A 26,617-nucleotide genomic window follows, 5' to 3' on the forward strand; every position below is an offset into this window, starting at 1 on the left:
AAGTGCTGGAGGAGACTCTTGAGAGTCCCTTGGACTGCAAGGAGATCAAACCAGTCAATCCTCAAGGAAATCAACCTTGAATATTCATTGGAAGGACTGATACTGAAGCTCCAGTACTTTGGTACCTGATATGAAGAACAGACTCATTGGAAAAGAACCTGGTGTTGGGAAAGACTGAAGGCAGGAGGAGAAGGGGATGACAGAGGACGAGATGGTTGGATGGCATCACTGACTCCATGGACATGAGTTTGAACAAATTCCGGGAAATTATGAAACCTGGTGTGCTACAGTCCATGGGGTCGCAAAGAGTCGGACATGACTTAGCGACTGAACAACAACTAAAATACATGAAATGTCCAGAACTGAACGTGAAGACTATTGCAGTCTATTCTCCTTGCTGTCTGGTTGAAAATGTGGAATTAAGTATTTCTCATAGAATCCAAACAAGTAATTAACTGCCCTCTGTACCATTCATGGGGTAGATAAAAGAGAAGCACCTTATAATTTCACTCTATCAAAAGAAATTATTATGAAGTTCACCCATTTTCAAAGTGTTTCTGAATACTGATCCTAAAATGTAAACCACAGCTGATGTGCCTGTCACAACTAAAATAGTTTACCACTTTTTTAGTGTTTCTCCAACTTCATTTAAGTGTAATTTACATATTACAAATGCATCTGAGAGTCCAATTCAATGAGCTCTGACAAATGTAAACACATTCTTGTAACCACCATCACAACCAAGGCACAGGCATTTCTGTACCAATTTATATCTCTTAGGTTGGATTCTTCAGTTCAGTTCAGTCGCTCAGTCATGTCCGACTCTTTGCGACCCCATGAATTGCAGCACGCCAGGCCTCCCTGTCCATCACCATCTCCCGGAGTTCACTCAAACTCACGTCCATCGAGTCGGCGATGCCATCCAGCCATCTCATCCTCGGTCGTCCCCTTTTCCTCCTGCCCTCAATCCCTCCCAGCATCAGAGTCTTTTCACCATTGCAAATGCAACATTTTTTAAAGGAACGAATGAAACACCTTTCTAAGAATGTCATTCTGTAGTGACAAACATAAAGTCTGGAGACATTTTCCTTTGTCTTTTTGTCTAATCGCCATTCCTGTTAACCTTGTGCCTTGGGTGTTTTAATTGCCATCAAAGAGTCAGTAAAGGAAATATGCACAATTAAGAAAGATAATAGCAGGGAGGACTAAGTGTCTCTTACAAAGCCTGAATGCACCAACAACTGGTCTATTCACTGGTTAACTGACCTTGGAATATCAAGATTCCTAAAACCAAATTTAACTGAGAAAATGCTCGTAGATATAAATTCTGTGAAAATAATTCTTAAGATCAAACTTTCTGCTAATTTCATGATTTTGAAATAGTTGAGACAAATGGGAATCTTCTAGTCTACTGTTGGTGGATCTTTGCCATAAAACATGTATTAAAGGAAAATTTGGACCAACCATTACCAAAAAATGTACAGGCATTTCCAATGCCCCCAAAGGTTTCCTTGTACCCCTTTTCTGTATGGCTGCTTCTGGTCAGCGTAGTGTTTTTGAGTCATCCAGGTTTGTCACCTGTATCAATAGCTCTCCCCTCATCATTGCTGAGTAGTGTTCTGTTGTGTGAATGTCTCCTGATATGTTTACCCTTCACCTGCGCTGAGTACTTGGATTGCTTACAGTTTTACTATTGTGACTGACATTTTTATTTATATGCAAATCTTTAACATATGCTTTTCCTTGAGTAGATTCTGACGGGTAGAATGGCTGGGCCACACAGTGGAATTAACTTCTGAAGTTTTCTAATGCGGTTGCATCATTTTACAATCCCACCAGCAAGGTAGGAGAGTTCCAACTGTTCCATATTTATTCTACTAGCTTCCCAGCCACCCTAATGGGTGTTGAGTAAGAGATCCACATTTAGATTTACCTTTCTTTCTTTGCTCTTTAGGAAACTGAGACAAAATAAGAAACAGCATCTCTGACCATTAGCATTATGTGAAAAATTTCAAATCAAAATACGGCAAGTAGAATACCAAGGATGTGAATTTAAGGAACAACACTCCATTACCTAGTATGCCCTAGCATCATGGAAATCTATCACTTTTGTTCACCTCTCCCTAAAATAATTTTCTTTCACTTTCCAAAGTCTAGGAGAAATAATATATGTGAAGAAATGAAAGCATTTTAAAAAGTTCAAACACAATTGGACAGATTTTAAAACAGTTCATTACATTAGAATCTGGTTTAGTTTACATATTTTTGCAAGACCTCTATCTTAGAAAGCAGAAAAAAAAAAAAAAGAGTAGCTGGAATATTAAGAGAGCCCAATGTGGGATTGTCCAGCACCACTGCCAAGGGTAATATGAAAGAGAGACTTCTTCTAGGAAAGAAAAGATTTCCTGTAGGAGCTGGCCATCAGGCTTTAAAGAAAGCACCAGTCAGTTGTGGTCACCTCTCCACTGAGAATGCTGGCAGTCACCAATGACCTCCACTTTGCTAAATTCCATCAACTTTTGGTCCTCATCTTGCCTAGCAGCAATGTTTGACACAGGTTCATTTCTCCCTCTTTGAAATACTTTCATCTCTTGAATTCTGGTCTTCCTCCTTCACTTGCCACTTCTTCTCAATCCTCTTTGCTGGTTCCTATCACCTCTTCACTTCTAAATGAGGGACCACGACAGTCTTTGGACCACTTCTCTCTCAGCTTCATGCACTCCCACGGTGATCCCATCCAACTTCATGGCTTTAGACACTGTCTACATGCTGATGAATCCCAGCTCAGAACTTACTACTGAATTCCAAACACGTAAATCCAATTGCCTTTCAGATATCTTCATTTGCATATTCATCAAAGGCACTGCAAACTTAAAACGACCAAGTTCCTAATTCCCTCCACAAAGGCTTTTCACGGAACACTCCCCCCATAATCAAATGTCATCATCTCAGACTAGCTGCTGCTTGCCTACTTATTTAAAACTTTCCCTCCTTCCCTCACCACTCCTCAGGTACCCTACTTTAATTTCCCCTTAACATTTATTGCTATTTAACAAACTAGATAGTTTACTTATTTATCATGTGTCACAAATGAAATGTAAGCTACACAAGAGCAAGACTTTTATTCTTGTCTAGTTTACTGCTGTATATCCTGCACCTAGAAGAGTGCCTGGCACATCCTTGTCACTCAAATATTTGGGTTTTTGTTTGTTTTTGTTGTTGCTGTTGTTTTTAAAAACTTACTTACTTAGTTTATTTCTCTGTGCCAGGTCTTAGTTGCAGTATGTGGGATCTTTAGCTGTGGCAGGCAAGATCTAGTTTCTTGATCAGGGATCGAACCCAAGCCCCTAGCTCTGGAGTGCGTGGAGTGTTAGCCACTCAACCACCAGGGAAGTCTCAAATATTTGTTGAATAAATGCATAAAAGAATAAATGGATGACTTTGACTTGGAAAGAAATGTCAGAAGGTAGGAAATACCAGCACTTTCCTGTTTTGACTTGGTCTGCAAAGGAAAGACCAACAGAGAGAAGGGCTACAAGGAAGACAGAGTATGAATCTTTTTCTCAGGCTTTGCAAGGGACTAGCATACAGCAACCACAACAAGTTACTGAAGAAGGTGCCAAGGTGCGCAGGAGCAGAGACTGTGCCTGGAGGAAGACAAGTCAGAGGCAGAGCCTTTGAGGACTGAGATGCCAAACACCTCTAATAACCAGGACAACTGAGGCCACACAGCATCACAAACTGAGTGGCTACTGAGTGTGCTGGAGTAAAGAGCACGCGGAGATTAGCGCAATACCCAGGATTCTGACTCCATGAGCAGTCCAGCAGGACTGCAGGATGACAGTATAAGAAAACACAGTCCCTGCCAGAGTTATTAGAAGAATATTACACATGTAAATATAAACGCCAACAAGATGGCTCTTCCTCTTACAGCTGTGAGAGGCATGTGAACAGTCACAGCTCAGTTAATTACAGCTGAGTACGATTAGGAAGGGCTGGAAACAGTGCTTGTTGGGCATTAGCGGGCTGAAGTCCTATTATCGTTTCAAAGGGAGCTCTGAAATATTGAATGGACTCCAGTCCTATTTATAATCCAGAACAGTAGAGAAATTAGCCCTGATTTGAAAAGGGTCTGATGATATGCTTAAAAAGAAGGTTTCTTTCTATCTTTTGAAGATGATCTTTCAATATATTTTCCAGTTTCTTGTAGGAATATGGGTTATTTCGGATGTTTTTCTTCTTGGGTTGAATTTGATGATTTAAATTTGCTTTTAAAAAGTACCCATTTCAATGATTTGATCCAATCTATTTCAGATACAAATGTACTACTGTCTTTTCATGTTTTAATTTGCTCTATACTGTTCAAATCCTTTTGGATTTCTAATTTTTTTTCTTTCTTCTGAGATTTACACGAAATTGGTCTGTTTTATTATGTAGTTTTTTGTTTAATCAATTTCTACTTTTCTCTTTTGTACCTCTCAAATTTTTCTTTTTCTGAAAAGAAGCTTTCTTATGGAACATATATACTAATAATGACAAGCAAGCTGAGTAAAAGGTTTTATTTGGCTCTTCATATAATGGTTTTAGAATAAAAAATATTAGCCTCCTGGTGAAATGGTTACACATTAAAACAGCCAAAATAAGAGGAATATATCCTATAACAAGGACGTATTGCCCAAGATTTAGTGAATGAGCTGGTTATCCTCTCGGCTAGGCCAGGAAAGAGGTAAGAACACTTACTGGGATCAGTGCTGGTTTTCAGGGCCTTGGCATGTGCCCTGTCACCTACCCACTTCCAAAATAGACCCTCCATGACTGTTTCCTGGGAATACGACTGCCTCTTCCATCCTGGAATGCCATTATGTCGAATCATCAACATTTACCCAGATATTGTAGTGTTCCCCATTCACAGAATTCAGAAAATCAATTCTTACTCTTTCGACTTATCCCTTGATCATCTGCCTACTTTTTTAGTAGGTACGTTGATTACCACTTTTCACTGGTTATATTAACTCTTCAAAGAGCATTACCACCTTAGGATAAAATCCTAGAAGATGATTCACTGATTCAACAATAACGTACATTTTAACACCTCGGAAACTGCCCCCACTTGCCCTCCAGACAAGTTCTGACTGTGTGTGTCAAGTTCTCTGGCCAGAGGAGAAGGATGCTATATAAAACAGTTGATCTTTCCCAACCCAAGGAACTGGGAAGTATTTGGAGCCACTGAAGTATGTGTCACAAAACAAGCTCATTCTTGTCTATAAAATGTGGGGTTCAGAACCTCACACATACTCTACCTTACTGTGTGAAGCAAACTCTGTGTGTTCACATTCCTTGTTTCACAACTGATAGGATCTAACAATAGCAAATCAGTAGATAAACTGGAAAAAATGCCATTACTTGGGTGGACAGTGAACCCAGAGAATTCACAAGCACCGGGCTGGTGACAGGTGGCTACAACCCCGACCACCTCAGAGGGGCTCTGAGCCAAGGCAGATAGTGAAAGTGGTTGAAGACTCACAGTGGGATATCTTTTAGAAATATTTCATATGAAAAGCTCGAAATTAAAGTCTGACTTTTAAAATTTTACAGTTATCTGGAAAATTAACTCGTCTTAGCTTACTTGGACCGTTGGGACCATTGGTCCTGCACCCCAGGGATGCTATACAGAATGAGATACTCAGGATAAACTATCCGTAGCTGAGAAAAGTTACACTGCTTCTTTATGCACTTAGCTGGCATAACTTTTCTAAAAAACTGCTCCGAGCAGGGCAAAGAAAACTTGGATCCTCACATTTCTTTGCACTATTTGTGTGACCTTGGGGAAAATATCTCGCAGGGATCAAAAGTCCTCAACCCTGAAGTCAAAAGTATGGGGTTGAGGACAGAAGCCAGGATGATGTTCAGATTTCCCTGATCCTGATTCTGGCATTTTATGATTCTGTAACCAAGAGTAACTCTCACCTTCACAGTGGTCTCCAAGGGCGGATGCTCTGTAACCGTGGTCACAAACACAGAGGAAGGAGCCCTCCGTGTTCCTGCACTGCCCGTTACTGCAGAGATGATGGTGCTGGCATTCATCAATATCTGTGAGCAAGAGAGTAAAAGGAAACTTAAAAGTGGTGCTTTAAAAGGGAGGTTTTTAAAAAATATTTATTTGCCTGTATCAGATGGGATCTTCGTTGCCGCATGCAGGCTTCTCTCTAGCTATGGTGTACAGGTCCAGCTGCCCTGCAGCATGTGGGATCTTAGTTCCCCAACCAGGGATCAAACCTACATTCCCTGTATTAGAAGGCAGATTCCTAACCATTGGACCACATGGAAATCCCTAAAAGTGAGTTTTTAATCATTCATGTAAAGATCTGTAAACCATCTGATTTCTAATTAATTTAGAATTTTTATCATGTGACTCAGACTGAGCTCTAGTAAAAAGGTCACTCATTAATATTTCAGTAGGGAAAACCCGATGAGAAATGAGCTAAGAACCTGTACACATGTATCCACTGGGCACTGATGAGGGGCAAATACTTGGCTGTAATCTGGGAATCACAATAAAGCTTCTTAGAATTCCTTCTATAGATTCAAGTATAGATTCAACTCTGAGTTTAAAAGCACTATGGCCTATGATAGCCTAAAGCAGGGATCAGTAAGCTATAGCCTACCACTGCCTATTACTGTTAATAAAGTTTTATTGGAAAATAGCACCACACAATGGTCCTTCCCTGCTCTCAGCCTATCTGATACCTGCATTTCCTATGAATCTTTCTTCCTCGATGCTCACATCTTCTGCTAGACATTATTTGTTCTGTAACCACACCCTGAGCTCAGACTCACACACATGGCTGCATCATATCCACATACAAAAGGCAAAGAAATGTATTCCATATATTTCATCACTTACTTTGACCATTAGATTTTAAGTTTCTTGAGGCAGAGCCCATGCCTACCACACTCTTTACTGCTCTTCAGATGACCTAATATTTTACCAATCAGCAGGCACTTAATTCATGTAGGTTGCTGATAAACTTTGTCGATTATATTTACATATATGGGCCTACATCTGGCAATGTGATTCTTTATTTATTTTTAATTGAAGAATAATTGCTTTACAATATTGCATTGGTTTCTGCCATACATCAACATGAGTCAGTCATGGTATGCATATGCCCCTGCATCTTGAACACCCCTCCCACCTCTTCCCACCCCTCTAGGTTGTTACAGAGCCCCAGTTTGAGTCCCCCGAGTCATACGGCAAATTCCCATTGGCTATCTATTTTACATATGGTAGAGTGTATGTTTCCATGCTACTCTCTCCATTCCTCCCACTCTCTCCTTCCCGCCATCCTCCCATGCCCGTAAGTCTGTGCTCTATGTCTGCACCTCCACTGCTGCCCCGCAAAAGGTTCATCAGTACCATCTTTCTAAATTTCATATATGCGTTAATATACGATATTTGTTTTTCTCTTTATGACTTACTTCACTCTGCATAATAGATTCTAGGTTTGTCCACCTCATTAGAACTGACTAAAATGTGTTCCTTTTACAGCTAAGTAATATTCCGTTGTATATATGTACCACAGTTCCTTTTTTTTTTAAGATTTTAAATTTTAAATTTTACTTTATTTTACTTTACAATACTGTATTGGTTTTGCCATACATTGACATGAATCCACCACGAGTGTACATGCGTTCCAAAACATGAACCCCCCTCCCACGTCCCTCCCCATAACATCTCTCTGGGTCATCACCGTGCACCAGCCCCAAGCATCCTGTATCCTGCATCGGACATAGACTAGAGATTCGTTTCTTACATGATAGTATACATGTTCCGATGCCATTCTCCCAAATCATCCCACCCTCTCCCTCACCCTCTGAGTCCAAAAGTCTGCTCTACACATCTGTGTCTCTTTTGCTGTCTCGCATACAGGGTCATCATTGCCATCTTTCTAAATTCCATATATATGTGTTAGTATACTGTATTGGTGTTTTTCTTTCTGGCTTACTTCACTCTGTATAATCGGCTCCAGTTTCATCCATCTCATTAGAACTGATTCAAATGTATTCTTTTTAATGGCTGAGTAATACTCCATTGTGTATATGTACCACAGCTTTCTTATCCATTCATCTGCTGATGGACATCTAGGTTGTTTCCAGGTCCTGGCTATTATAAACAGTGCTGCGATGAACATTGGGGTACATGTGTCTCTTTCAATTCTGGTTTCCTCGGTGTGTATGCCCAGCAGTGGGATTGCTGGGTCATAAGGCAGTTCTATTTGCAATTTTTTAAGGAATCTCCACACTGTTCTCCATAGTGGCTGTACTAGTTTGCATTCCCACCAACAGTGTAGGAGGGTTCCCTTTTCTCCACACCCTCTCCAGCATTTATTGCTTGCAGACTTTTGGATCCCAGACATTCTGACTGGTGTGAAGTGGGTACCACAGTTTCTTTATCCATTCACCTGTCAATGGATATCTAGGTTGCTTCCATGTCCTAGCTATTGTAAATAGTGCTGCAATGAACAGTGGAGTACATGTTTTTTGTTTTCTTTCAAATTTTGGTGTGACCCCATTGCTAACCTGGTGAGTGATTCTCCCATGTCTGATTTATCTCTTGGAGTGACATCACAGGCTCTTCAAAAGAAAGGCCTGTGAGCACAATAGCCTTATTATATTATGTATGGGCCTCTACTCTTACCACACATTCATCTGTACAGTTCAGTATTCATAAAATAAAGAACTTTGAGAGGGACTAGAATTAAGACCAAATCACCTAATTAATCTGTGTACATGAGTGTGCTTGTACGCGTCTGATCAGTCTTCACCGTTAGTTTAGGTACTGTAATGACTTTCTATATTCTAGAAAGGGATAATAGAAGAAGGTTATGATACTATTGGTAGATCCCTTTATAGTATCATTATACCTTGTCTCTTTTATAATCCACCTCAAGAAACCTTTCTACTCATTAAATATCTAAGTTTACATACAGACACGGATAGAAATTGTTTCCTTATAATAAAACAACTGATTATGTACAGTGTGTATTCTGTTCTTAAATGACATTTCTTTTCAAGAATTCTGGATATCTGTGCTTGTCACAGGCAATACCATGGCATCTTTAAACTCAGGAAACATATCCTCTTACTGAGAAATAAAGTACAGTTAACCCTTGAATAATGCAGATACTGACCACCACACAGTCAAATGTCCACATTTAACCTGACGGCTTGTCTTCTGTATCCACATTTCTATATCTGAGGATTCAACCAATCGCAGATGGTGTAATACTCTAAGTATTTACCAAAAAGCCTGCATATAAATGGACTCATGAAGTTCAAACATGTGTTGTTGAAGGGTCAACTTGTAATTCTGTATGAAGTTCAATGAAACAAACTAACTTTTTAAAGTCTAAGGTCAACCCCAACAAGGTCCAGAATCCTCACTGTCACCTGTAGGAGCAGAGCACATTGCACAGACTTTATCCCTGAGTACAAGGCAGATACTATTTCACTAAAGGCCTAAAGTCTTTAGTGATTTTTTTTTTTAAGAAGGATTTTAAAAGCTCAATGCACACAAAGACTAAATCATTAATATTCCACAACGTACTACCAGGCAGACATAATTCCCTTAAGTAAATGTTAATCCTATTGTGTGAAACTTTCATGTAATTTAAATAGAATTGATTTTCTGCAAATAAGGAATTACACAGGGAGCAACCATTTTTCTTTTCAATAGTAATGCCAGCCACTGATCACTAATACCATATTTTGCAAATTCAGCCTTTTAAAATCCTGTTTCATTGATTTTCCTGACTTAAGTATGAGTCCCTTGCTTTCTGGCACAAACATTCATCTGGGTAGTTTCTCAGGAACACATTCACACACCTGCTTTACTGAGTGCACATTTTTTTAAGGCATGTGCCTTAAACTGAAATCACAGGAGTTCATGTTGCCACACACCTACCTTCACATTGGTCTTTTGCTGCTGATAGCTGGTAGCCTTGCCCACAGGTACACCTGAAGGAGCCGTCGGTGTTTTTGCACTGCCCATTCATGCACATAGTCCCTTGCTGACATTCATCAATATCTGTAAACACAGCGACAATTGCTTTACATTAAGTCTTACATCTAGACACCCATTAGCTCAAGTTTGAGACCCTAATCCAAGCTGCTGCCCTCTAAGCCTTCCATTTCCAGGGTGGACTTTTATGGCATGACCCAAAACCACAGAAAATTTTCAATAAACATTAAAAAAAAAGTTCTGCCTCCTATAATGCATTCTGGGGTTATTACTGCAAAAATAATAGTACTTCTGCTATGTGAGGTACTATATATTTTAATTTGAATCAGCCCACTGACATTCTTCATATCAACTTCAGTGTGCTGGGCTGTAGAAAGCAAATAATTACAAATAGATGATAAATTTATGATGAAATAAAAGTGTGTTCAATACAACATCAAGCTCTTTGCCATGTCTCTCTCTCTCACTCTGGATATAACACAAATATAATATGAAATATTTTACAGTTGATAAAGAAAGAATCTCAAGCACAAAATCATGACTATGAAGCAGCTTGCTGACCTATGAAGTTTTAAGAAAGAAGGCAGAATTAAAGCTCTCCCAAGAACTTTAGAAATAAAACCAGAATGGAGGCAGTTGTGGAGGGAAATAGACACTTCTACTATATTAGAAGTTGGAAAAGTGTAAGATCAAACAGTTGTGTTAAAGGACACTGAGCTCATTTTCAAAGTAACAAGGAAAGCCAAGAGAAATGATCCTGTTCTGATGACAGATGTTGGAAAGTCAAAGAGAAAGTGATGAGTGAGGAGTTTTCAAAATACCTTGCGTAAACAAAAAGCTATTGACTGAGAAAAAACGTAATTCTTTGTAAGTGTTCTAATCATGGAAATGAATTTACATAAATGAAGAAAAGACTGGGCTCATCAGTAACTTGAACACTTGAGGCTGAAGCAGCACTTATTTCCTAAATGTTTTTGTTTGGACATGAGGTTGATCCGATTTAACCAGGTAACTCTCTCTTGTCTTCTCTATGCAGATAAAGCCTCAGAATGTCCTGCTGAGTAGTTACTCAGTTTGTGAGAGTTTATGATGATTAAAATGTGGTAGTATTGAACTTCACCACCTGCACTACAGGTTTGTTGTGAGAATTACTGGAGAGAACGGATGAAAACACACCAGCCCTATACTCAGAGTGGGAGAAAGAAGTCCTAGTCTAAAAAGAGCACTGTTTTAAGGAAACCAGGTCCCAAAGATTAATGTCTGACTATTGCTTCCTTCTGAAAATATCCTATTATTTAACAAAATGCATCTACAAGTTTTTGCCAGGAGAACTCAACCAACTGCACAGTCATTTCCCTTAAATATCACTGACAATTATCTGTTTCCTAAGCAAAGTTGCATTTAACCACCAGTGAGGCATTATTAAGCTTTTGAATTTTACCCTGATACAAGCAAGGTAAGTCAGGTTATCCCACATAACCTGAAAAAGCTCACATTGACTATTAATGTATCAGAGTTCAGGAATTTGTTTCTGATTTCATTTCTTCTAGCAATTAGTTTACTAGAAACTTCTGTGTCACTTCTTGTGCAATCAATCCCTTCTTTTGTATATAATTCCTAGCTGTCAACCATTGACTACCAACAGAAAAATTAAGTAAGAATTTTGTCTTGCGAATGATTCAACACCTTTCCAAAACTCTCAGTCTACTAGCTTTTCCAGTGGTTGTCAGCAAAGAGGAGCCCACATCATATTTTCTTTCAGCACATTTTATAAAATACTTGAGACATCAGTTCAAGAATTTAAGACCAACAAAAGCTCATGTAGCTGGTTGGATCTCATGTAATGTCTGACAACATTTTTAGTGCTTTGGCCTCTTTCTGATTTTCTCAAAGAGGATGACAAACTAAGCATTCCCATGTGAAGATGTCTGCCGCAAGAACATACCCTCCATTCCAAGAACTGTCAGGATACACCAGACATCCTACATAAGTTACTCATTTATGTTGGGAAGACTGTCAGAAGTAATTCATTATAAGTAATGATATACACATTTGGAATAACTCCAGGCAACTCTGTTATCTTGAATAAGGTGATCTCTGGGTCTTTAAAAGGACCAAGGGGAACAAAGGCAGCATAATTCTATGCATTTAAGAAACAAACAAAAAAAGCACCTTTTTCTTTATTGATTGAGATATAAAATTTCTATACAAAAGACCACTTTCCAAAAAAATTGGCATGTGGGACAAATGTCTTCTCTCTCTTGTGCCAAGGGATGAATAGAGAATATTATATTTCATAAAAGGTATTTTTTCTTTGAAGAACTTTTTGCACATATTACTATGATAAATCCTGATAGGAGTTAAAATAGAGGCTATCTCTAGTTATTTATACATTTAGGACATATACCAGTAAAGTGCACAAAGAGATGCAGAGATACAAAAAGATTCAAACAAGTAATGGATTAATACTGGCTTGGCTAAAAGGTTTGTTCAGATTTTTCTGTAACATCTCCAGAAAATCCAAATGACTACGTCGGCCAATCCAATACATTAGATAATGTACTAATATTTACAACCTGAAAAGAGTTAGGGAGGTGAAGACACTGATAATAGTTAGGACTATCAACAGAGTGAAACTGGCATTTCCTGCAGTGCTGGAAAACAGATTTATGTTCTGAGTAGAATCTGGCATCTGTACGTTGATGTCGTTTAGGAAAGATTAGAAAATAAAGAGAAAGGATGTCATACAATGTATTATTGTGAAAAGGAAGGACTTTGGGGAGTAAGAAACACAGCTAGTGAATATGCAGGTTTCTCAAGCAGGTGATAGGGATCTTGCCTGATCTTATCCCAGGTTGTAATGGAAAGACACCAGGCAAATGAGAGTAGAGGGCACGCTTAAGTGGCAAGTGGAGAAAACAGTTCTTTCCCACCTCCAAGCTTTGATATGTGCTGCTTCCTCTGCCTACTAAGGTTCTCCCCTCTGCATTCAATATTTTAAAACCAAGTTCAAATAGCAACACCTCTGCCAAGCCTTCTCAGAAGCATGCAAGTAGAATTAGTCACACAGTTCCTGGCTGCAACAGAACTTTGCACATGCCTATTATTTGGTGAATAACAACATCCGCCACAGAATGTCCTGCTCTGCCTCTGCTTTCCCTCATCCTCCATGTATTATCTCCATATTTCTCCAATATCTTGTCATCCTATTATCTCATACAATCTTCACATCAACCCTCCTAGGTGCCATTACTGCTACCTTCCTGCAGATGAGCAAGTAAGGCTTGGTGAAATGAGATTACTTATCCATGCTCACACAGCTCCAGACTATCCAAACTAGAATATGATATACTGCCTTTAAAAACATCCAAAAACTAAACTCCAAACTTATTTGGATTTCACCAGTTTTTCCATTCAGGTCCTCTTTCTATTGCAGGATCCTATCCTGGGGACCACATCATATTCAGGTGTCTCATTTCCCAGTCCTTCTTTGTTTTAACAATCTTAATTGCCTTGAGGATATGGGCCAGAAATCCATAGTACGTCCCCAATTTGGACTTGCCTCATGTGTTTCTCATGGTTAAGACTGCATTAAGAGTTTTTTGGAAGAACAGCAAGAAGGTAAACTGTCCTGGTCCTCACATAATGTCAGGAATACATGACATCACTGATGACTTAACTTTCATCACTTAGTACTTTATGAACTCTAATTAGCTGTTGCAGCTATGCATCTCTTTCCATGAATAATACATCTTTTGAGAGATTACAGTCTCTTGGTAACATATGCAGTGCCTGGAAGGCACTGGTTCCTTGATACACTTGACAGAAAGGATGAATAGAAGCAGCAGCCCAGCATGGTATCCCAGAGACTGGAAAATACAAGTTTTCCTAGGGGGTGATATCAATTGACGGTGTGAATTCTGGAGTGGTAGGGTGACAAATTAGAGAGGAGCAGGCTCATTTGGTATGGCAATGCCAGGAGGAAGAAGGTGGTCATGAGTTATTCATTCAACATGGATTAACTCTGCATTTTCCCTCTACAGCATCCAATTCCTGAATTTTAGAGATGGCATGATTTTGGGAAACCTGAGATTGTTTTCCCAAGGTTGTACAGTGGATCACTGGAAGAGCCAGGATTTAGGTCAGTAGCGAGTAAAAAGATGGGTGTGCTGGGCAGGATAATCATGGGTCAAAATAAGCACAGAATACTCTTAAGGCAGTTGTGACATCAATTTGGATGGGCCATGGGTCAGAGAATGCAAATTGAAGAAAGTAGTGGTAACAAATGTGGAATATGAAGTGGGCACAGATTAGAAGCATTTCTATGAGTAAGATGAAAAGGAACAGGTAGATCACAAAGAGAAAGTAACATGACAGGATATGGTAATAAACCAGATACTGTTAATCAAATAAAGATTAATAATGGCGAATACTGGCTTCTAACACTGAGACCTTTAGTCACCATTAGCCCTGTATATGAGGAAGTTTTTCTTCCATCAAACACCCAGAGTACCTTTCAAGGGATTCTCAAGTTTAACTCTTTTTGAGGAGATGCTTGGCTTAAGTAGTCAGAAGGCAAGCTGTGGATGTGGGAAAGGACCAGGAGAAAAAGGAGCTGTGCTTGCTGTCTATGCTCTCCTGGGAGTGGCTAGTACTCTGCTGTCTGAAAGGAACAAGGCACCAAAAATTCAAATGTCTATGAACTCCCTACTGCCAGTGGAAGATGCTTCAGTTCTTACAGGTCTATAGTAGGGTATCTGTTTACTGCTTCCCTACCACAGTGATAAATTAATTACCACCCTAGACCCTTCACTTTCATTGAGACAGCAAAGAAAAGAAAAAGGTTTACTTATTTTCTCTTCCTTCCTTTGAAAGAGCATCCTTTTAAGTATAAAAGTGATGGAAGACAGAAGAAAGCAAACAAATTAACCACAGAGAAGATGAAAACTTCTTTAAAATTACTTTAAAAATTAGAGAAACCATGGGCAAATTACACTATTATTCTAGAGGAAAGTGTATATGTTAAATACACACACACACACACACACACATATATATATCTTATATATAAAATGTTCATTTACACTGACTTAAAAATTTGACTAATGATAAAACATATTAACAAATATACAAAAGAGGAAATACAAATGCTTAACAAACACATGATTAAGTATGTAATAGTAAGTGTTCACACATTTTAAAGTTAGAAAGTAGTGTTCTATTGAAATAGTTAAACACAGAGCACTTTGCCCACCTTTACAAAATCTGAAGAACAATGAAAATGCAAAAACAGCGATATACTGGAATATTACACTGCTTTTAAAACTAATGTCTGAAATGAGTTATTAATGAAAGATGCTCATGATATACTATTACATAACAAAAAGCAAGACTGAAAACTGGACACAGTACATAATCTTAATGACACAAAACACCCTTGAGATATGAATATCCACAAATGAGGCTGAGAGATTATCTGTTTTACCTTTCTGCATTTGCTACATTTTCTATAGCAAATGCATTTTTAATAGCAATGTTATTGAAATAAAAAATAATATATCACATAGTTTATCTATTTAAAGTGTACAATAGTTTTCAGTATATTCACAGAGTTGTAGAACTGTTTTTACAACTAGAAAAAACTAAATAGATCTGTGGCTTATAGATGTTCTCAAAAAATTCACTGTTTTTCTCTATGTAAATAAATAGGAATTTAACCACCATGAGGATTCACTTTCAGAGGCCAACCAACATGTGCTCTAGGAAGCTCAGTTAAATAAATGACAAGTAGTATGGTTTCCTTTCTTAAGGCTAGTTACGCTAACATGTTTTTAAGTGTAGTTCAAATAAAACGAGAAATCTGATCACAGTATTTACCTTTACAGTGCTTGTGGTCTGGAGCTGGGCTGTAGCCCTTATGGCATGAACACATGTAGGATCCTTCAAGGTTGGAGCAAGTACCATTTGTGCAGATCTTTGGTTCCAGGCATTCATCCACATCTTAAAGAATGTGGCATAATGGAAAAGAGGGGGAGAAAAAAGAAATAAAACATGAATAAATTTGAATGTGGTTAGAAATGGAAACAGTGGGTCTTCAAAAGAGGGGCAGATTCTTTAAGATAAGCTTTCAAATAACTCCAAAGCTCTATATGAGGAAAAGAAGCTCTGGTATGAGGTGCAAATATAATGGTTTTGTGGCTTTATTTACTTTCTGCAAAATAACTCTAAAAAGGAACCAAACATGCTCTATGAATAAATTCAGTGGAGGACTTATTGTGGAAGAGAGGGAGGAAGAGAGGATAGCTGTAGAGCAGCATCCCCTACAACATAAAATATTCCAAAGAATCACAGATGTGTGGAGGTCTAGTTAGGGAACTGATGAATTTCAGTAGAATGTGAGGCATCACTGAAGCAAGATACATGACTTATGACTGGGAAACTGTGGGAAAATCTGTAACATGTTAACAAAAAATCTTTCAAAAATTCTAAGATGGCATTGAATCTGATTTAAAAAAAAAAATCTAGGGGACAAACAAAATAAGACTACTGGGTAGCCTGAAGGTGGAGTACAGGCAGAAGAGGCAGATAAAACAATAGTAGCTGATGTTTATCAAGCACTGACTGTCTAAAGTCAGTGCAGGCTTTACATATATTCTCTCACTTAATGCTAACAAAATCCACATGGGCTAACCGTTCACAGAGGAACGACCTGAGATTTAGAGAAGTTCAAAGCTTGTCCAAGGTCACATAGTTAGAGATTGATGGCTCAGATTTGAACCCAGTCAGCCTAACCCCAAAGACCATCTTTTAAACCTGACTATAAGGTTCTGGCATAGTCAAAGTTAAATCTAGAGATGGAACCAGTGGAAGAGAGAAAGTATGACTTTGTTTTTATTATTCGCTAACACAGCATTATATCAATAATCATTATCTAATCATTTACTGATCTCATTCAACAAACATTCGTTAAGCTCCTAACTAGAATACTGTTAATTCAAGAGGAAAAATCTGAGTTCTATGCCCCATCTGAATGCCGCAGGGTAAGTCCACTGTATATTGCAGTAAAAAGGCATATAATGAGCATAAATAACCACAAATTTAAAGAAAATTTTTAACTACAGAAAGTACCCAAAATACACAAAGCATCAAAATTTATGCTTAATTTTACAGTGGCCTGGAGAAAGGAACGGCAACTCACTCCAGTATTCTCGCCCAGAGAATTCCATCAATAGAAGAGCCTGGTGAGCTACAATCCATGGGGTCACAGAGAATCAGACACAACTGAGTGACTAACACTTTACAATGGTCTATAACTTAGTTAAGGCAGAAAACAGTAGAGAGGGAAAGGCTCCTGATTATATCCATTTCATTTCACGATGCTCACCACAAAAGCAATAACAGCTTTCCACTTCAGTATTAACAGAGAATCATGAACACATTAACAGAGACTAGTTTTAGGTCAGCAACCATTCATTTGCATTGTAATTCATTAAAACAAAATCTTTCTTATTATGGAATTCAGGAAGAGTATTATCAATAATTATCATTAACTAATGCACAGGGACATCTTATATGTGTGCACCATATGCACACTGAAAACAGCCAAGTAACTGACACTGCCTAGGTATTCTACTGCACTTCCACAAAATCACTAATTAGGGTAAAGTGACCCTAACTCCACGACAAATGGAAATATCACTTTCAAACTGACCAATTATCCATCCTTTCTCTGGCTGTGGGAGTCCACTCTCGTAAACACTGAAAGCAAACTACTTGAAAGAAGAAGCCAAAGATTGGAGCCAAAATAAATAAAGGGACAGAATGAACTTAGATAGTAGGCATGGAAATTCCAACAGCAATGTGAAAATGTCATGTCTAGGTTCTGGCTTGGTTTCAAATATGTTACGTTGAAAACTGTATGAACTGCTCTCTTTAATCATACATGCACCAGAGACTGTAGAATATAAGAGCGAAATTAATTTCTAAGGCCATATTTTCTCTTGAAGCAAATTAACAGGCACTGCAGATTACCATTCATGAGATACTTGAATAAATTCTATTTTTCCAGGCTACTACCACGATTAACGATGAACCAGAATGCTTTGAAATATCTAGGAGAGCTTGATATGTTTATTTCCTTCTTTACTTACCACAGTCATAACTGCATGGAACCAGAATCCTGTAGATAGAATAGTTTGAATAGTCTGAATTGAATAAGTATATAAGCTCACTGTGGAGAAGGCAATGGCACCCCACTCCAGTACTCTTGCCTGGAAGATCCCATGGACAGAGGACCCTGGTAGGCTGCAGTCCATGGGGTCGCTGAGGGTCGGATACAACCGAGCGACTTCACTTTCACTTTTCACTTCCATGCATTGGAGAAGGAAATGGCAGCCCACTCCAGTGTTCTTGCCTGGAGAATCCCAAGGACGGGGGAGCCTGGTGGGCTGCCGTCTATGGGGTTGCACAGAGTTGGACATGACTGAAGTGACTTAGCATAGCATAGCATAAGCTTACTGGCACTTATGCTCTTAAGGAAACAAATGTTATATAGTAAAATATCATTAAAAATTCTTTGATTTAGAATCAAAAGGCAGATACCTTCAGCTATAAAATAAGTCAGTCATGGGGATGTAATGTTCAGCATGGTGGCCATAGTTAACAACACTGAACTGCACACTTGAAAGCTGCCAAAAGAATACAGTTGGCCCTTGAAGAACATGGGTTTGAATTACATGTGTCCACTTGCACACAGCCTTTTTTTTTTCAGCAGAAAATACTACATTACTACAGAAGTTGGGAGCAACCATGGATGCAAAAGGTGAACTATAAGTTACGTGCAGATTTTCAGCTGCACAGAGGGCTGGTGCCCCTAATGCCCACATTGTTCAAGGGTCAACTGTGGGTCTTAAAAGTCCTCATCACAAAAAAAAAAAAAAGAAACTATGTATGGTGATGGATATTAACTACACTTATTATGGTGATCACTTTGCAATGTATACAAATATTGACTCATTTTGTACACCTGACATATAACACTTTCTCTCAATTATACCTCAATCTTCAAAAAAGAATATATAGAAGGAAGGTGTCTAAAATGGAGCCTCATTTGGTGGATGCAAAAGAAATGAATAAACTCAGTTTTGTATCTTTAGCCAGACCTCCTAAACTGTTCATCCCCACACTTTGTTGGTTAGTTCACTGGGACATCTCTATTTGTTGTCACTCAGGCACCTCTGAGTCCTCATGGCTGAAACATCTTTCTCTTGCCTTCTCTCTATGCTGTCTCCTGGGTCAATATAGGTTCAGTTCAGTTCAGTCGCTCAGTCATGTCCGACTCTTTGCGATCCCATGAATTGCAGCACGCCAGGCCTCCCTGTCCATCACCAACTCCCGGAGTTCACTCAGATTCACGTCCATCGAGTCAGTGATGCCATCCAGCCATCTCATCCTCTGTCGGCCCCTTCTCCTCCTGCCCCCAATCCCTCCCAGCATCAGAGTCTTTTCCAATGAGTCAACTCTTCCCATAAGGTAGCCAAAGTACTGGAGCTTCAGCTTTGGCATCGTTCCTTCCAAAGAAATCCCAGGGCTGATCTCCTTCAGAATGGACTGGTTGGATCTCCTTGCAGTCCAAGGGACTCTCAAGAGTCTCCTCCAACACCACAATTCAAAAGCATCAATTCTTCAGCGCTCAGCCTTCTTCACAGTCCAACTCTCACATCCATACATGACCATAGGAAAAACCATAGCCTTGACTAGACAGACCTTAGTCGGCAAAGTAATGTCTCTGCTTTTGAATATGCTATCTAGGTTGGTCATAACTTTTCTTCCAAGGAGTAACCATCTTTTAATTTACCCCTATCCATTTAAACACACAAATCAGAAACTTGGGAGTCATCTTTTCTAGATTCCTTCCTCTCTTTCTTTCCCCATATTCAATTTATCACAAAGTCACATAAATTCTACTACCCAAATCTCTCCCAAATACACCCAACTTTACTTCATTTTTTGCCACTCCCATTCTCTCATATGGGTTACTGGCATCATCTTTTATCTCCCTATTTAAAGTCTTGCCCTATCAAAGCCATTATCCAGCCTGCAGCCAGAGCAATCTTTCTAAAACACAAATCTGGCCAATGATGTTGTTCCTCTACTTTAAAAACTTTCAATAGTTTCCAGTGTTCCTCAATTTAGTCAAGGATACAAACTTGTGGGGCTCTGAGTGGTACCAACAGAAGGTCAGGTTCCCATAGTTCCTGCCTCTACTCCTTGGGGGAAACAACGCCATGGGAAACAAGTGGTCATATCCACCCTACAGTCCATCACTGATCATTCACTTCTTACCCCACATCCGAGGAAGATGGTTGTATCTTTGTTTTCTATATTGGAGCTCAAAACTCATTCTAGCATTACAGTCATATAGAAGAGTCCTATCACCCAACTTCTTACACAAATACATGATGAGTTCAAAAAGGAAACTGTCCATAGAAAACTGGGTTACAAATTCAAAAAACCAATTTTCCAATGGGACTTGGGGACATAATCTGGCTCTTGCCATTCAATAAATTAATTAAACTTCCCACAGCAAGGAAGTTCCCAGGAGCTATGAATCCACCTCACTATACTATCATCCACTCTGAATTGATCCTTCTTGTCTACAATACCTTCATATGTCTCTCACAAATGCCTGCTGAAAACTAGATATTCCATGAGTACAGGATTTCCTGATCTCCTTTCCTAATAACCCTATTAGAAGAGGCAGTCAGGACAGTCTGGCATAATTTGCGTCCTTAGTGAACCCTGGCTAATTCTTATGATCGTCACATCCTTTAAAAAATGTTTCACTTCATCATTGAAATCCTGCAGTCTACATTTCTTTGTCAAGATCAACATGAAGTTCAATGGTCATTAGTTCCTGAACTCCACCTTCTTTCTTCTTTGGGGGAAATGAGGACATTAATCTCTCTCTAGCTTCCTGGCAACTTTCCATCCTCCACAGTTTCACAAAGATGATTCCCAGCTGGCCGGCAATCCCACCTGCAAATTCTCTCATTGCCTTGAGAGGTAGTTCATCTGGGTCAGGAAGCCTTTTGAAATTTCCCTTTCTAGTATCCTGGGAACATGCCAGTATGCCTGAAGCCCCTCCCTCGTGGGCAGGACCTGTAAGGTGCTGAGAACATCCAGGGGCCATGAGTCAGCCCATGGCCATGCTGCCCCCTTTCACTCCACCTATCAGTTCCTTGAGGTTGGTCAGAACTGGGTCCAGGGCAAGAGTTTACCTGCATTGCTTCATTTACTTTCAATGAGTAAAGGAAAGATTTACTTCAAAGATTGACAAGGTGAACCAGTCATTTTTCTGAGACCATTCAGCCTCATTTAATTCCTTAATGACCAAGAGACTTCCATGAGTGAGCACCATTTGATATGGGATGAAAAGTCTTATTCCATCCCCACAACTATATGAAAATACAGGATTATTCCCAAGGCAAACATTACTTCAATTATCCCTCAACTATTCTTCACACATCATCTTTACAATCTACAATACCTTCATATGTCCCTAAAGATGATGAGAGAACATTTGACAGAAAAGCAAGCATGGTAAAAATGAAAGACAGACTCTGGTTAGGCCAGTACAATCACATCCTCCCCTCACTTGCACTTTAGGTATATACTAAGTCCTTAGGATCTCACCCTCTGTCAATTCTGACCAAATTTTAAAATGTGCAGTAACAAAGCTGTCAACGAAAATATATTGTCTGTTCCTCAAAGACTCATCACTGCTTTTTTGGAACTGGAAAACAGCCAATGCTGTGTACATGCCAGATGAAGATCCAAAGATCTCAGAAAATCAATCCACTAATCTCAGCAAATCACTGGCTTCCTACCTCAGCTTTACAAAAGATCATTTTGTTTTCCAGAAAAACTCATCTGGACTACCTTGGACAAGTCTGCCATCTCAGACTCTCGAGCCAAAACTACTGCTGCCTGCAAGTGACAATTCCAGTTCACACGGATCTTTCCTATGGACTTTAATTTTCCTTACTATCTTAATCGTATTGCATTGTCCTCTGATTTTCTTAGGTGTACATGAGAGGTATATGAGCTACTACATAAAACAAAACAATATTAGCTTTGATGCTAAAAGATGGGGGATCATGTCCTAGCTCTGCCGTTTATTACCTATGATGGGGAACTATCCCATTAACCTAGTTGAGAATCAATTTCTGTACCACAGGTAACTGTAAACTATTAACATACACAGTTATTACAATATACATAAATTATAATAACATATACAGAAATTATTACAATAACTAGGATTCCCACACAGGCATATTTCCTGCCTTCAAAAGTAGTTTTGGGGGTTTTCTGTTGAGATATAACTGACATTAAAACAATATGTAAGTTAAGCACCAAAGATACAATGGGAAACATAGGGAAATACAGCCATTATTTCATAAAACCTTTAAATGGAGGATAATCTTTAAAAATACTAAATCATTATGTTGTCATATGAAACTAATATAATACTGTGAATCAACTATGAAGTGAAGTCAGAGTCACTTAGTTGTGTCCAACTCTTTGTGACCCTATGGACTATAGAGTCTGTGGAATTCTCCAGGCCAGAATACTGGAGTGGGTAGCCTTTCCCTTCTCCAGGGGATCTTCCCAACCCAGGGATGGAACCCAGGTCTCCTGCATTGCAGGCAGATTCTTTACCAGCTGAGCCACAAGGGAAGCCATGAATCAACTATATTTCAATAAAAGACAATACTGTGCAACCTTAAGGGATGATTTGACATCCTATCTCAAAATTATTAACATCTACTGGAGTATTACTAACACTTCTATCATGTCACACAGTTATCATTTCTTTCCTGATGAAGACAATTAAGTTCTAGTCTCTTAGCAACTTTGAGATTTCTAATTCAGTACTGTTGATTATAATCACTAAGCTGTGCATTCCATTTCCAGGGCTTACCTACTAGTTGTAAGTCCGTACCCTTTAATAACATAACTCCTCTACCCTCATGTCCTTATAACCACATCTTATCTTGCTATGTTTTGCTTCTCTACAACTTCACATCTTCTCTGGCACTGAACAGATCTTGTAGGCAGTGTGTGCTCTGTGGTCAGTCATGTCCCAACTCTTTGTGACCCTATGGACTATAGCCTGCTAGGCTCCTCTATCCATGGGATTTTCCAGGCAAGGGGAGTGGGCTGCCATTTCCTTCTCCAGGGGATCTTCCTGACAGGAATCAAACCCACGTCACATGCATTGGCAGGCAGGCTCCTTATCACTGAGCCACTTGGGAAGCCCATATGAAGGTAGGTGCTCTACTCAACTATTTATTGACTGATTAGAAGATTCCTTAAGCACATAATGATTCAGGGATAAGACTAATCCTTGCACATTATCTACAAAAGGTAGACATTGAGCTCAGTTGCCATCTGATATAAGAATAAATGTAGGACTAAAGTCTTCAATTTCATTTAGGTCTATGACTATTCATATATTCCATAAAGGTTAACAGTGACTCCTAAAATCTGAAAAGAAATCCTAGGATGAAAAGAACTCCTAGAACAAGGAGCTCTCCCTATCTATCCTGCAAGTTTTCTATACCTGGTTTTGGTTAAGATTGAGGCTAGCCAGTTGTCAAGTGGTTTGAACGATATGAAATTCTTCAAATGCTGAAGACCTGCTACATTTACAAAACTCAAATGGGAGTCATAAAGTCATCATCAACTTAATTATGGCCGACAAAGAAGGATTACTTTGATTAAAATCTCAGAACTTTGTGTTCCTAGGTCACACATGGTTTGTCACAAGCTCAACTATAAAGCAAGGTAATAAACTCAAAAAAGGCAAGCTGACACATCTACTAGGTGATAGATATTGTATTTTGTGAAGGTGAGCAAAGAAAATGAAGCCAAAGAAAGATGTTAGTACTGCAGAAGTAGAAACATTTGTTAGGAATGATCAATCTCCCTGCAGAGAAATCTTGTGATTCTCAAGAAGTATATTTCAGCAAAACAAAAATGTTCAGAAGTTGAAAGAAAACTAAGATGAATTAAATGTATAAGAGAAAGCTTCTATGACAGAGAGTTAGAAATTTTATGAGATGAGCTTAAAGAAAGCCAAAGAAAAGACAATTATCCACAGAACTCTGACATATAATTTACTTTAACAGATATCAGTTATTATTCCATTCCCTCTCTTTCAGGGCAATGGAAATAAAACAGAGGTAACAGGGTTGGGGAAGAAGAATGATAACATTTCTCGTGTTAGTTGTTCAGTCGTGTCCAGTTTTTTGTGACTCCACCCAGTGTAGCCCGCCAGGCTCCTCTGTCCATAGAATTCTCCAGGTAAGAATACAGCTGGAGTGGAGAGCCATTCCCTTGTCCAGGGGATCTTCCCAACCCAAGGACTGAACCCAGGTCTCCCACATTGCAGGCAGATTCTTTACTATCTGAGGCACCAGGGAAGCCCCATATTATATTTAATTATGATAATAAACCCTATGAAGAAAGTACTTCAATTCCCATTTTACAGATATTAAAACGAAGCTTCAGAAAGGTCATATAGGCCAAATCTGCTCAAATTCAGGGAAACATGATCTATATATCAGAGTTACTGAATATACCTTTAAACAAATGTTAGAGAAATTTCCTTTGGGAGATGGCTCTAGGCAGGTTTGAATCAGGCTAGTTTAACTTTCCTGAGACAGCAAAACATGTAAATTGAGGACTTGACACATTGGCTTCTTTCAAGAAAGAGTCTGATTGAAGGCAGCCAGAGAGAACTGGCCAGAACTCAAGGTGATGAAATAATTCTAAGAGGTGGGGATCGCATGGGCAATAGCTCCGGGCTGAATGTGAGGTCCAATGAACACAGTGCTAAATGATGAAAGTGGCTCTCAAGAGAGCACCAAAATCCACAACTTGAAAGAAGCAGCTTCATTAACAGAGAAGCCAACAAAGGTTGCCAAAAAAGCACTGAGGGACAGATATTTTGAAAGTGCACAATAAACTATTGAGAATGAAGGAACATATGCCCTGAACTAAACATAGCAGGTGTTGCCTGGGGGTTCATGCTGGGAAAAAGGATGAACCCTCAGACAACACTCGCTAACATTTTACCTGTTTCTGCACCAAACTCCTGCTCTAATTCATAAATCAAGGAGCAGCATCAAATAGTAAGATGCAGTATACACGGCATGAATACAAAAAGGCTATTAAGTAAGTTCACCATTTAGTTAGCAAAAGCAAAAGAAAGTCTAACTGGCATTAAATCCCCGTAGAATAGAAGGGTCAAAATGGTCATTCTTAATTCTTAATGAAACTGTTTAACAGAAAAAAGAGCCAAATGGACATCAAGATCAATGAGTTTTAAATATATATATATATATATATATATATATATATAAGCATAATGCCAAAGAACATATTACTCTGTACAACAATGTCTAGGTTTAATTATAATAACTTAAAAATATGCTGAGAGAGGAGAGTGGTAGAAAAAGAAGGTTACTAAGATCTACACAACAACCCTGCAAGGTAGAGACTGTCATCTCTCCAGATGAAAACTAACAAATGCCCTGTGTAGGACTTTTCTCCAAACAATGAGATTTAGGAATATTTTTTTTGGTCTTTCATATATTAAAAATTAAGGAAAAAGTCTCACAATGTACTCTAAGGTGTCTGTACTAAAAGGATAGAGGAAGCCTCAAACTAGTCACATTTAACAGTTAGACATAGGAACAGTTGAACAGCAAGGAACACTTGGTAAATCATTTATCATCTGATGCTTTCCCTGACCTCCATTAAAGCGCTAACACTCTCTAATCCCTTAGGCTGCTTTTTTCCTTAATGGGACTCATCACCCCTGACATACCCTATACTCTACTTTTTTCCTTGTGAGCTCTAGAGTCTAAGTGCAATGAAAGGAAGAAATTTATTTTGTCCACTCTCAATCCCCAGGGTCTAAAACAAAATACCTGACTCATAGTAGGAATACAGAATTCAATGATGAAAGTGGCAAATAGAGAAATAAATATAGGTCAGGTTGTGTTATGGATGAGCTCAACTCAAAGACAAACTTAGGTAGGACTACACCCTCTGAAAAGTTTAGAGTACCAGAATTACAAAGATGAGAAATAAAATGAATAAAGGAAAAAAGCCAAAAAGATATGATGGGGTATTCATGAGCATTGTCAAAGCGCTGTGGAAAAATCCAATCCATTCATTGGCTCAATCTGAACAGAAAGGTATTCTGCAATATATGCTTTTCGTCACATTCAACGTTCACGTTTGAAAGCTCAACTGCCATAAAATAATAAGATGGAAAAATCCATTTTGGTGCAATCTGCAAAAGCCCATAGGAGAAATTTACCAAAACTGCAAGTTCAAAATGAGCAATGGATGGCACTGCAATTACGTCACAGACAAGAAGCTTGTTCAATAGATGACACAGAACCTAAAACTCTACCCAAAGCAGAAGGAAAAAAAGGACATGACCTATTTGTAATGGGAAATGTGTGACTTTAGTTAGCAATGCAAAACTGCTTGGCCAAGTGGCCAAGTGTGTAACTT

The 26,617-nt window shown here is 38.9% G+C and overlaps 1 protein-coding gene across 31 annotated transcripts in view; it reads right to left on the reverse strand.

Moving 5' to 3' along the window:
• LTBP1 (latent transforming growth factor beta binding protein 1) overlaps window positions 1-26,617 on the reverse strand; it is a 454,253-nt gene that overhangs the window by 97,220 nt on the left and 330,416 nt on the right. For all 31 annotated transcript variants that reach the window (XM_060412286.1, XM_042246288.2, XM_060412293.1 and 28 more), the window contains 3 exons: window positions 15,899-16,021; window positions 9,965-10,087; window positions 5,968-6,090 (listed from right to left, as the gene is read on the reverse strand). In XM_060412286.1, coding sequence (XP_060268269.1) covers window positions 5,968-6,090; window positions 9,965-10,087; window positions 15,899-16,021 — 369 coding nt within the window. The remainder of the gene's footprint in view (window positions 1-5,967; window positions 6,091-9,964; window positions 10,088-15,898; window positions 16,022-26,617) is intronic.

Source organism: Ovis aries, chromosome 3 (genome assembly GCF_016772045.2).
Source record: "Ovis aries strain OAR_USU_Benz2616 breed Rambouillet chromosome 3, ARS-UI_Ramb_v3.0, whole genome shotgun sequence".
NCBI lineage: Eukaryota > Metazoa > Chordata > Mammalia > Artiodactyla > Bovidae > Ovis > Ovis aries.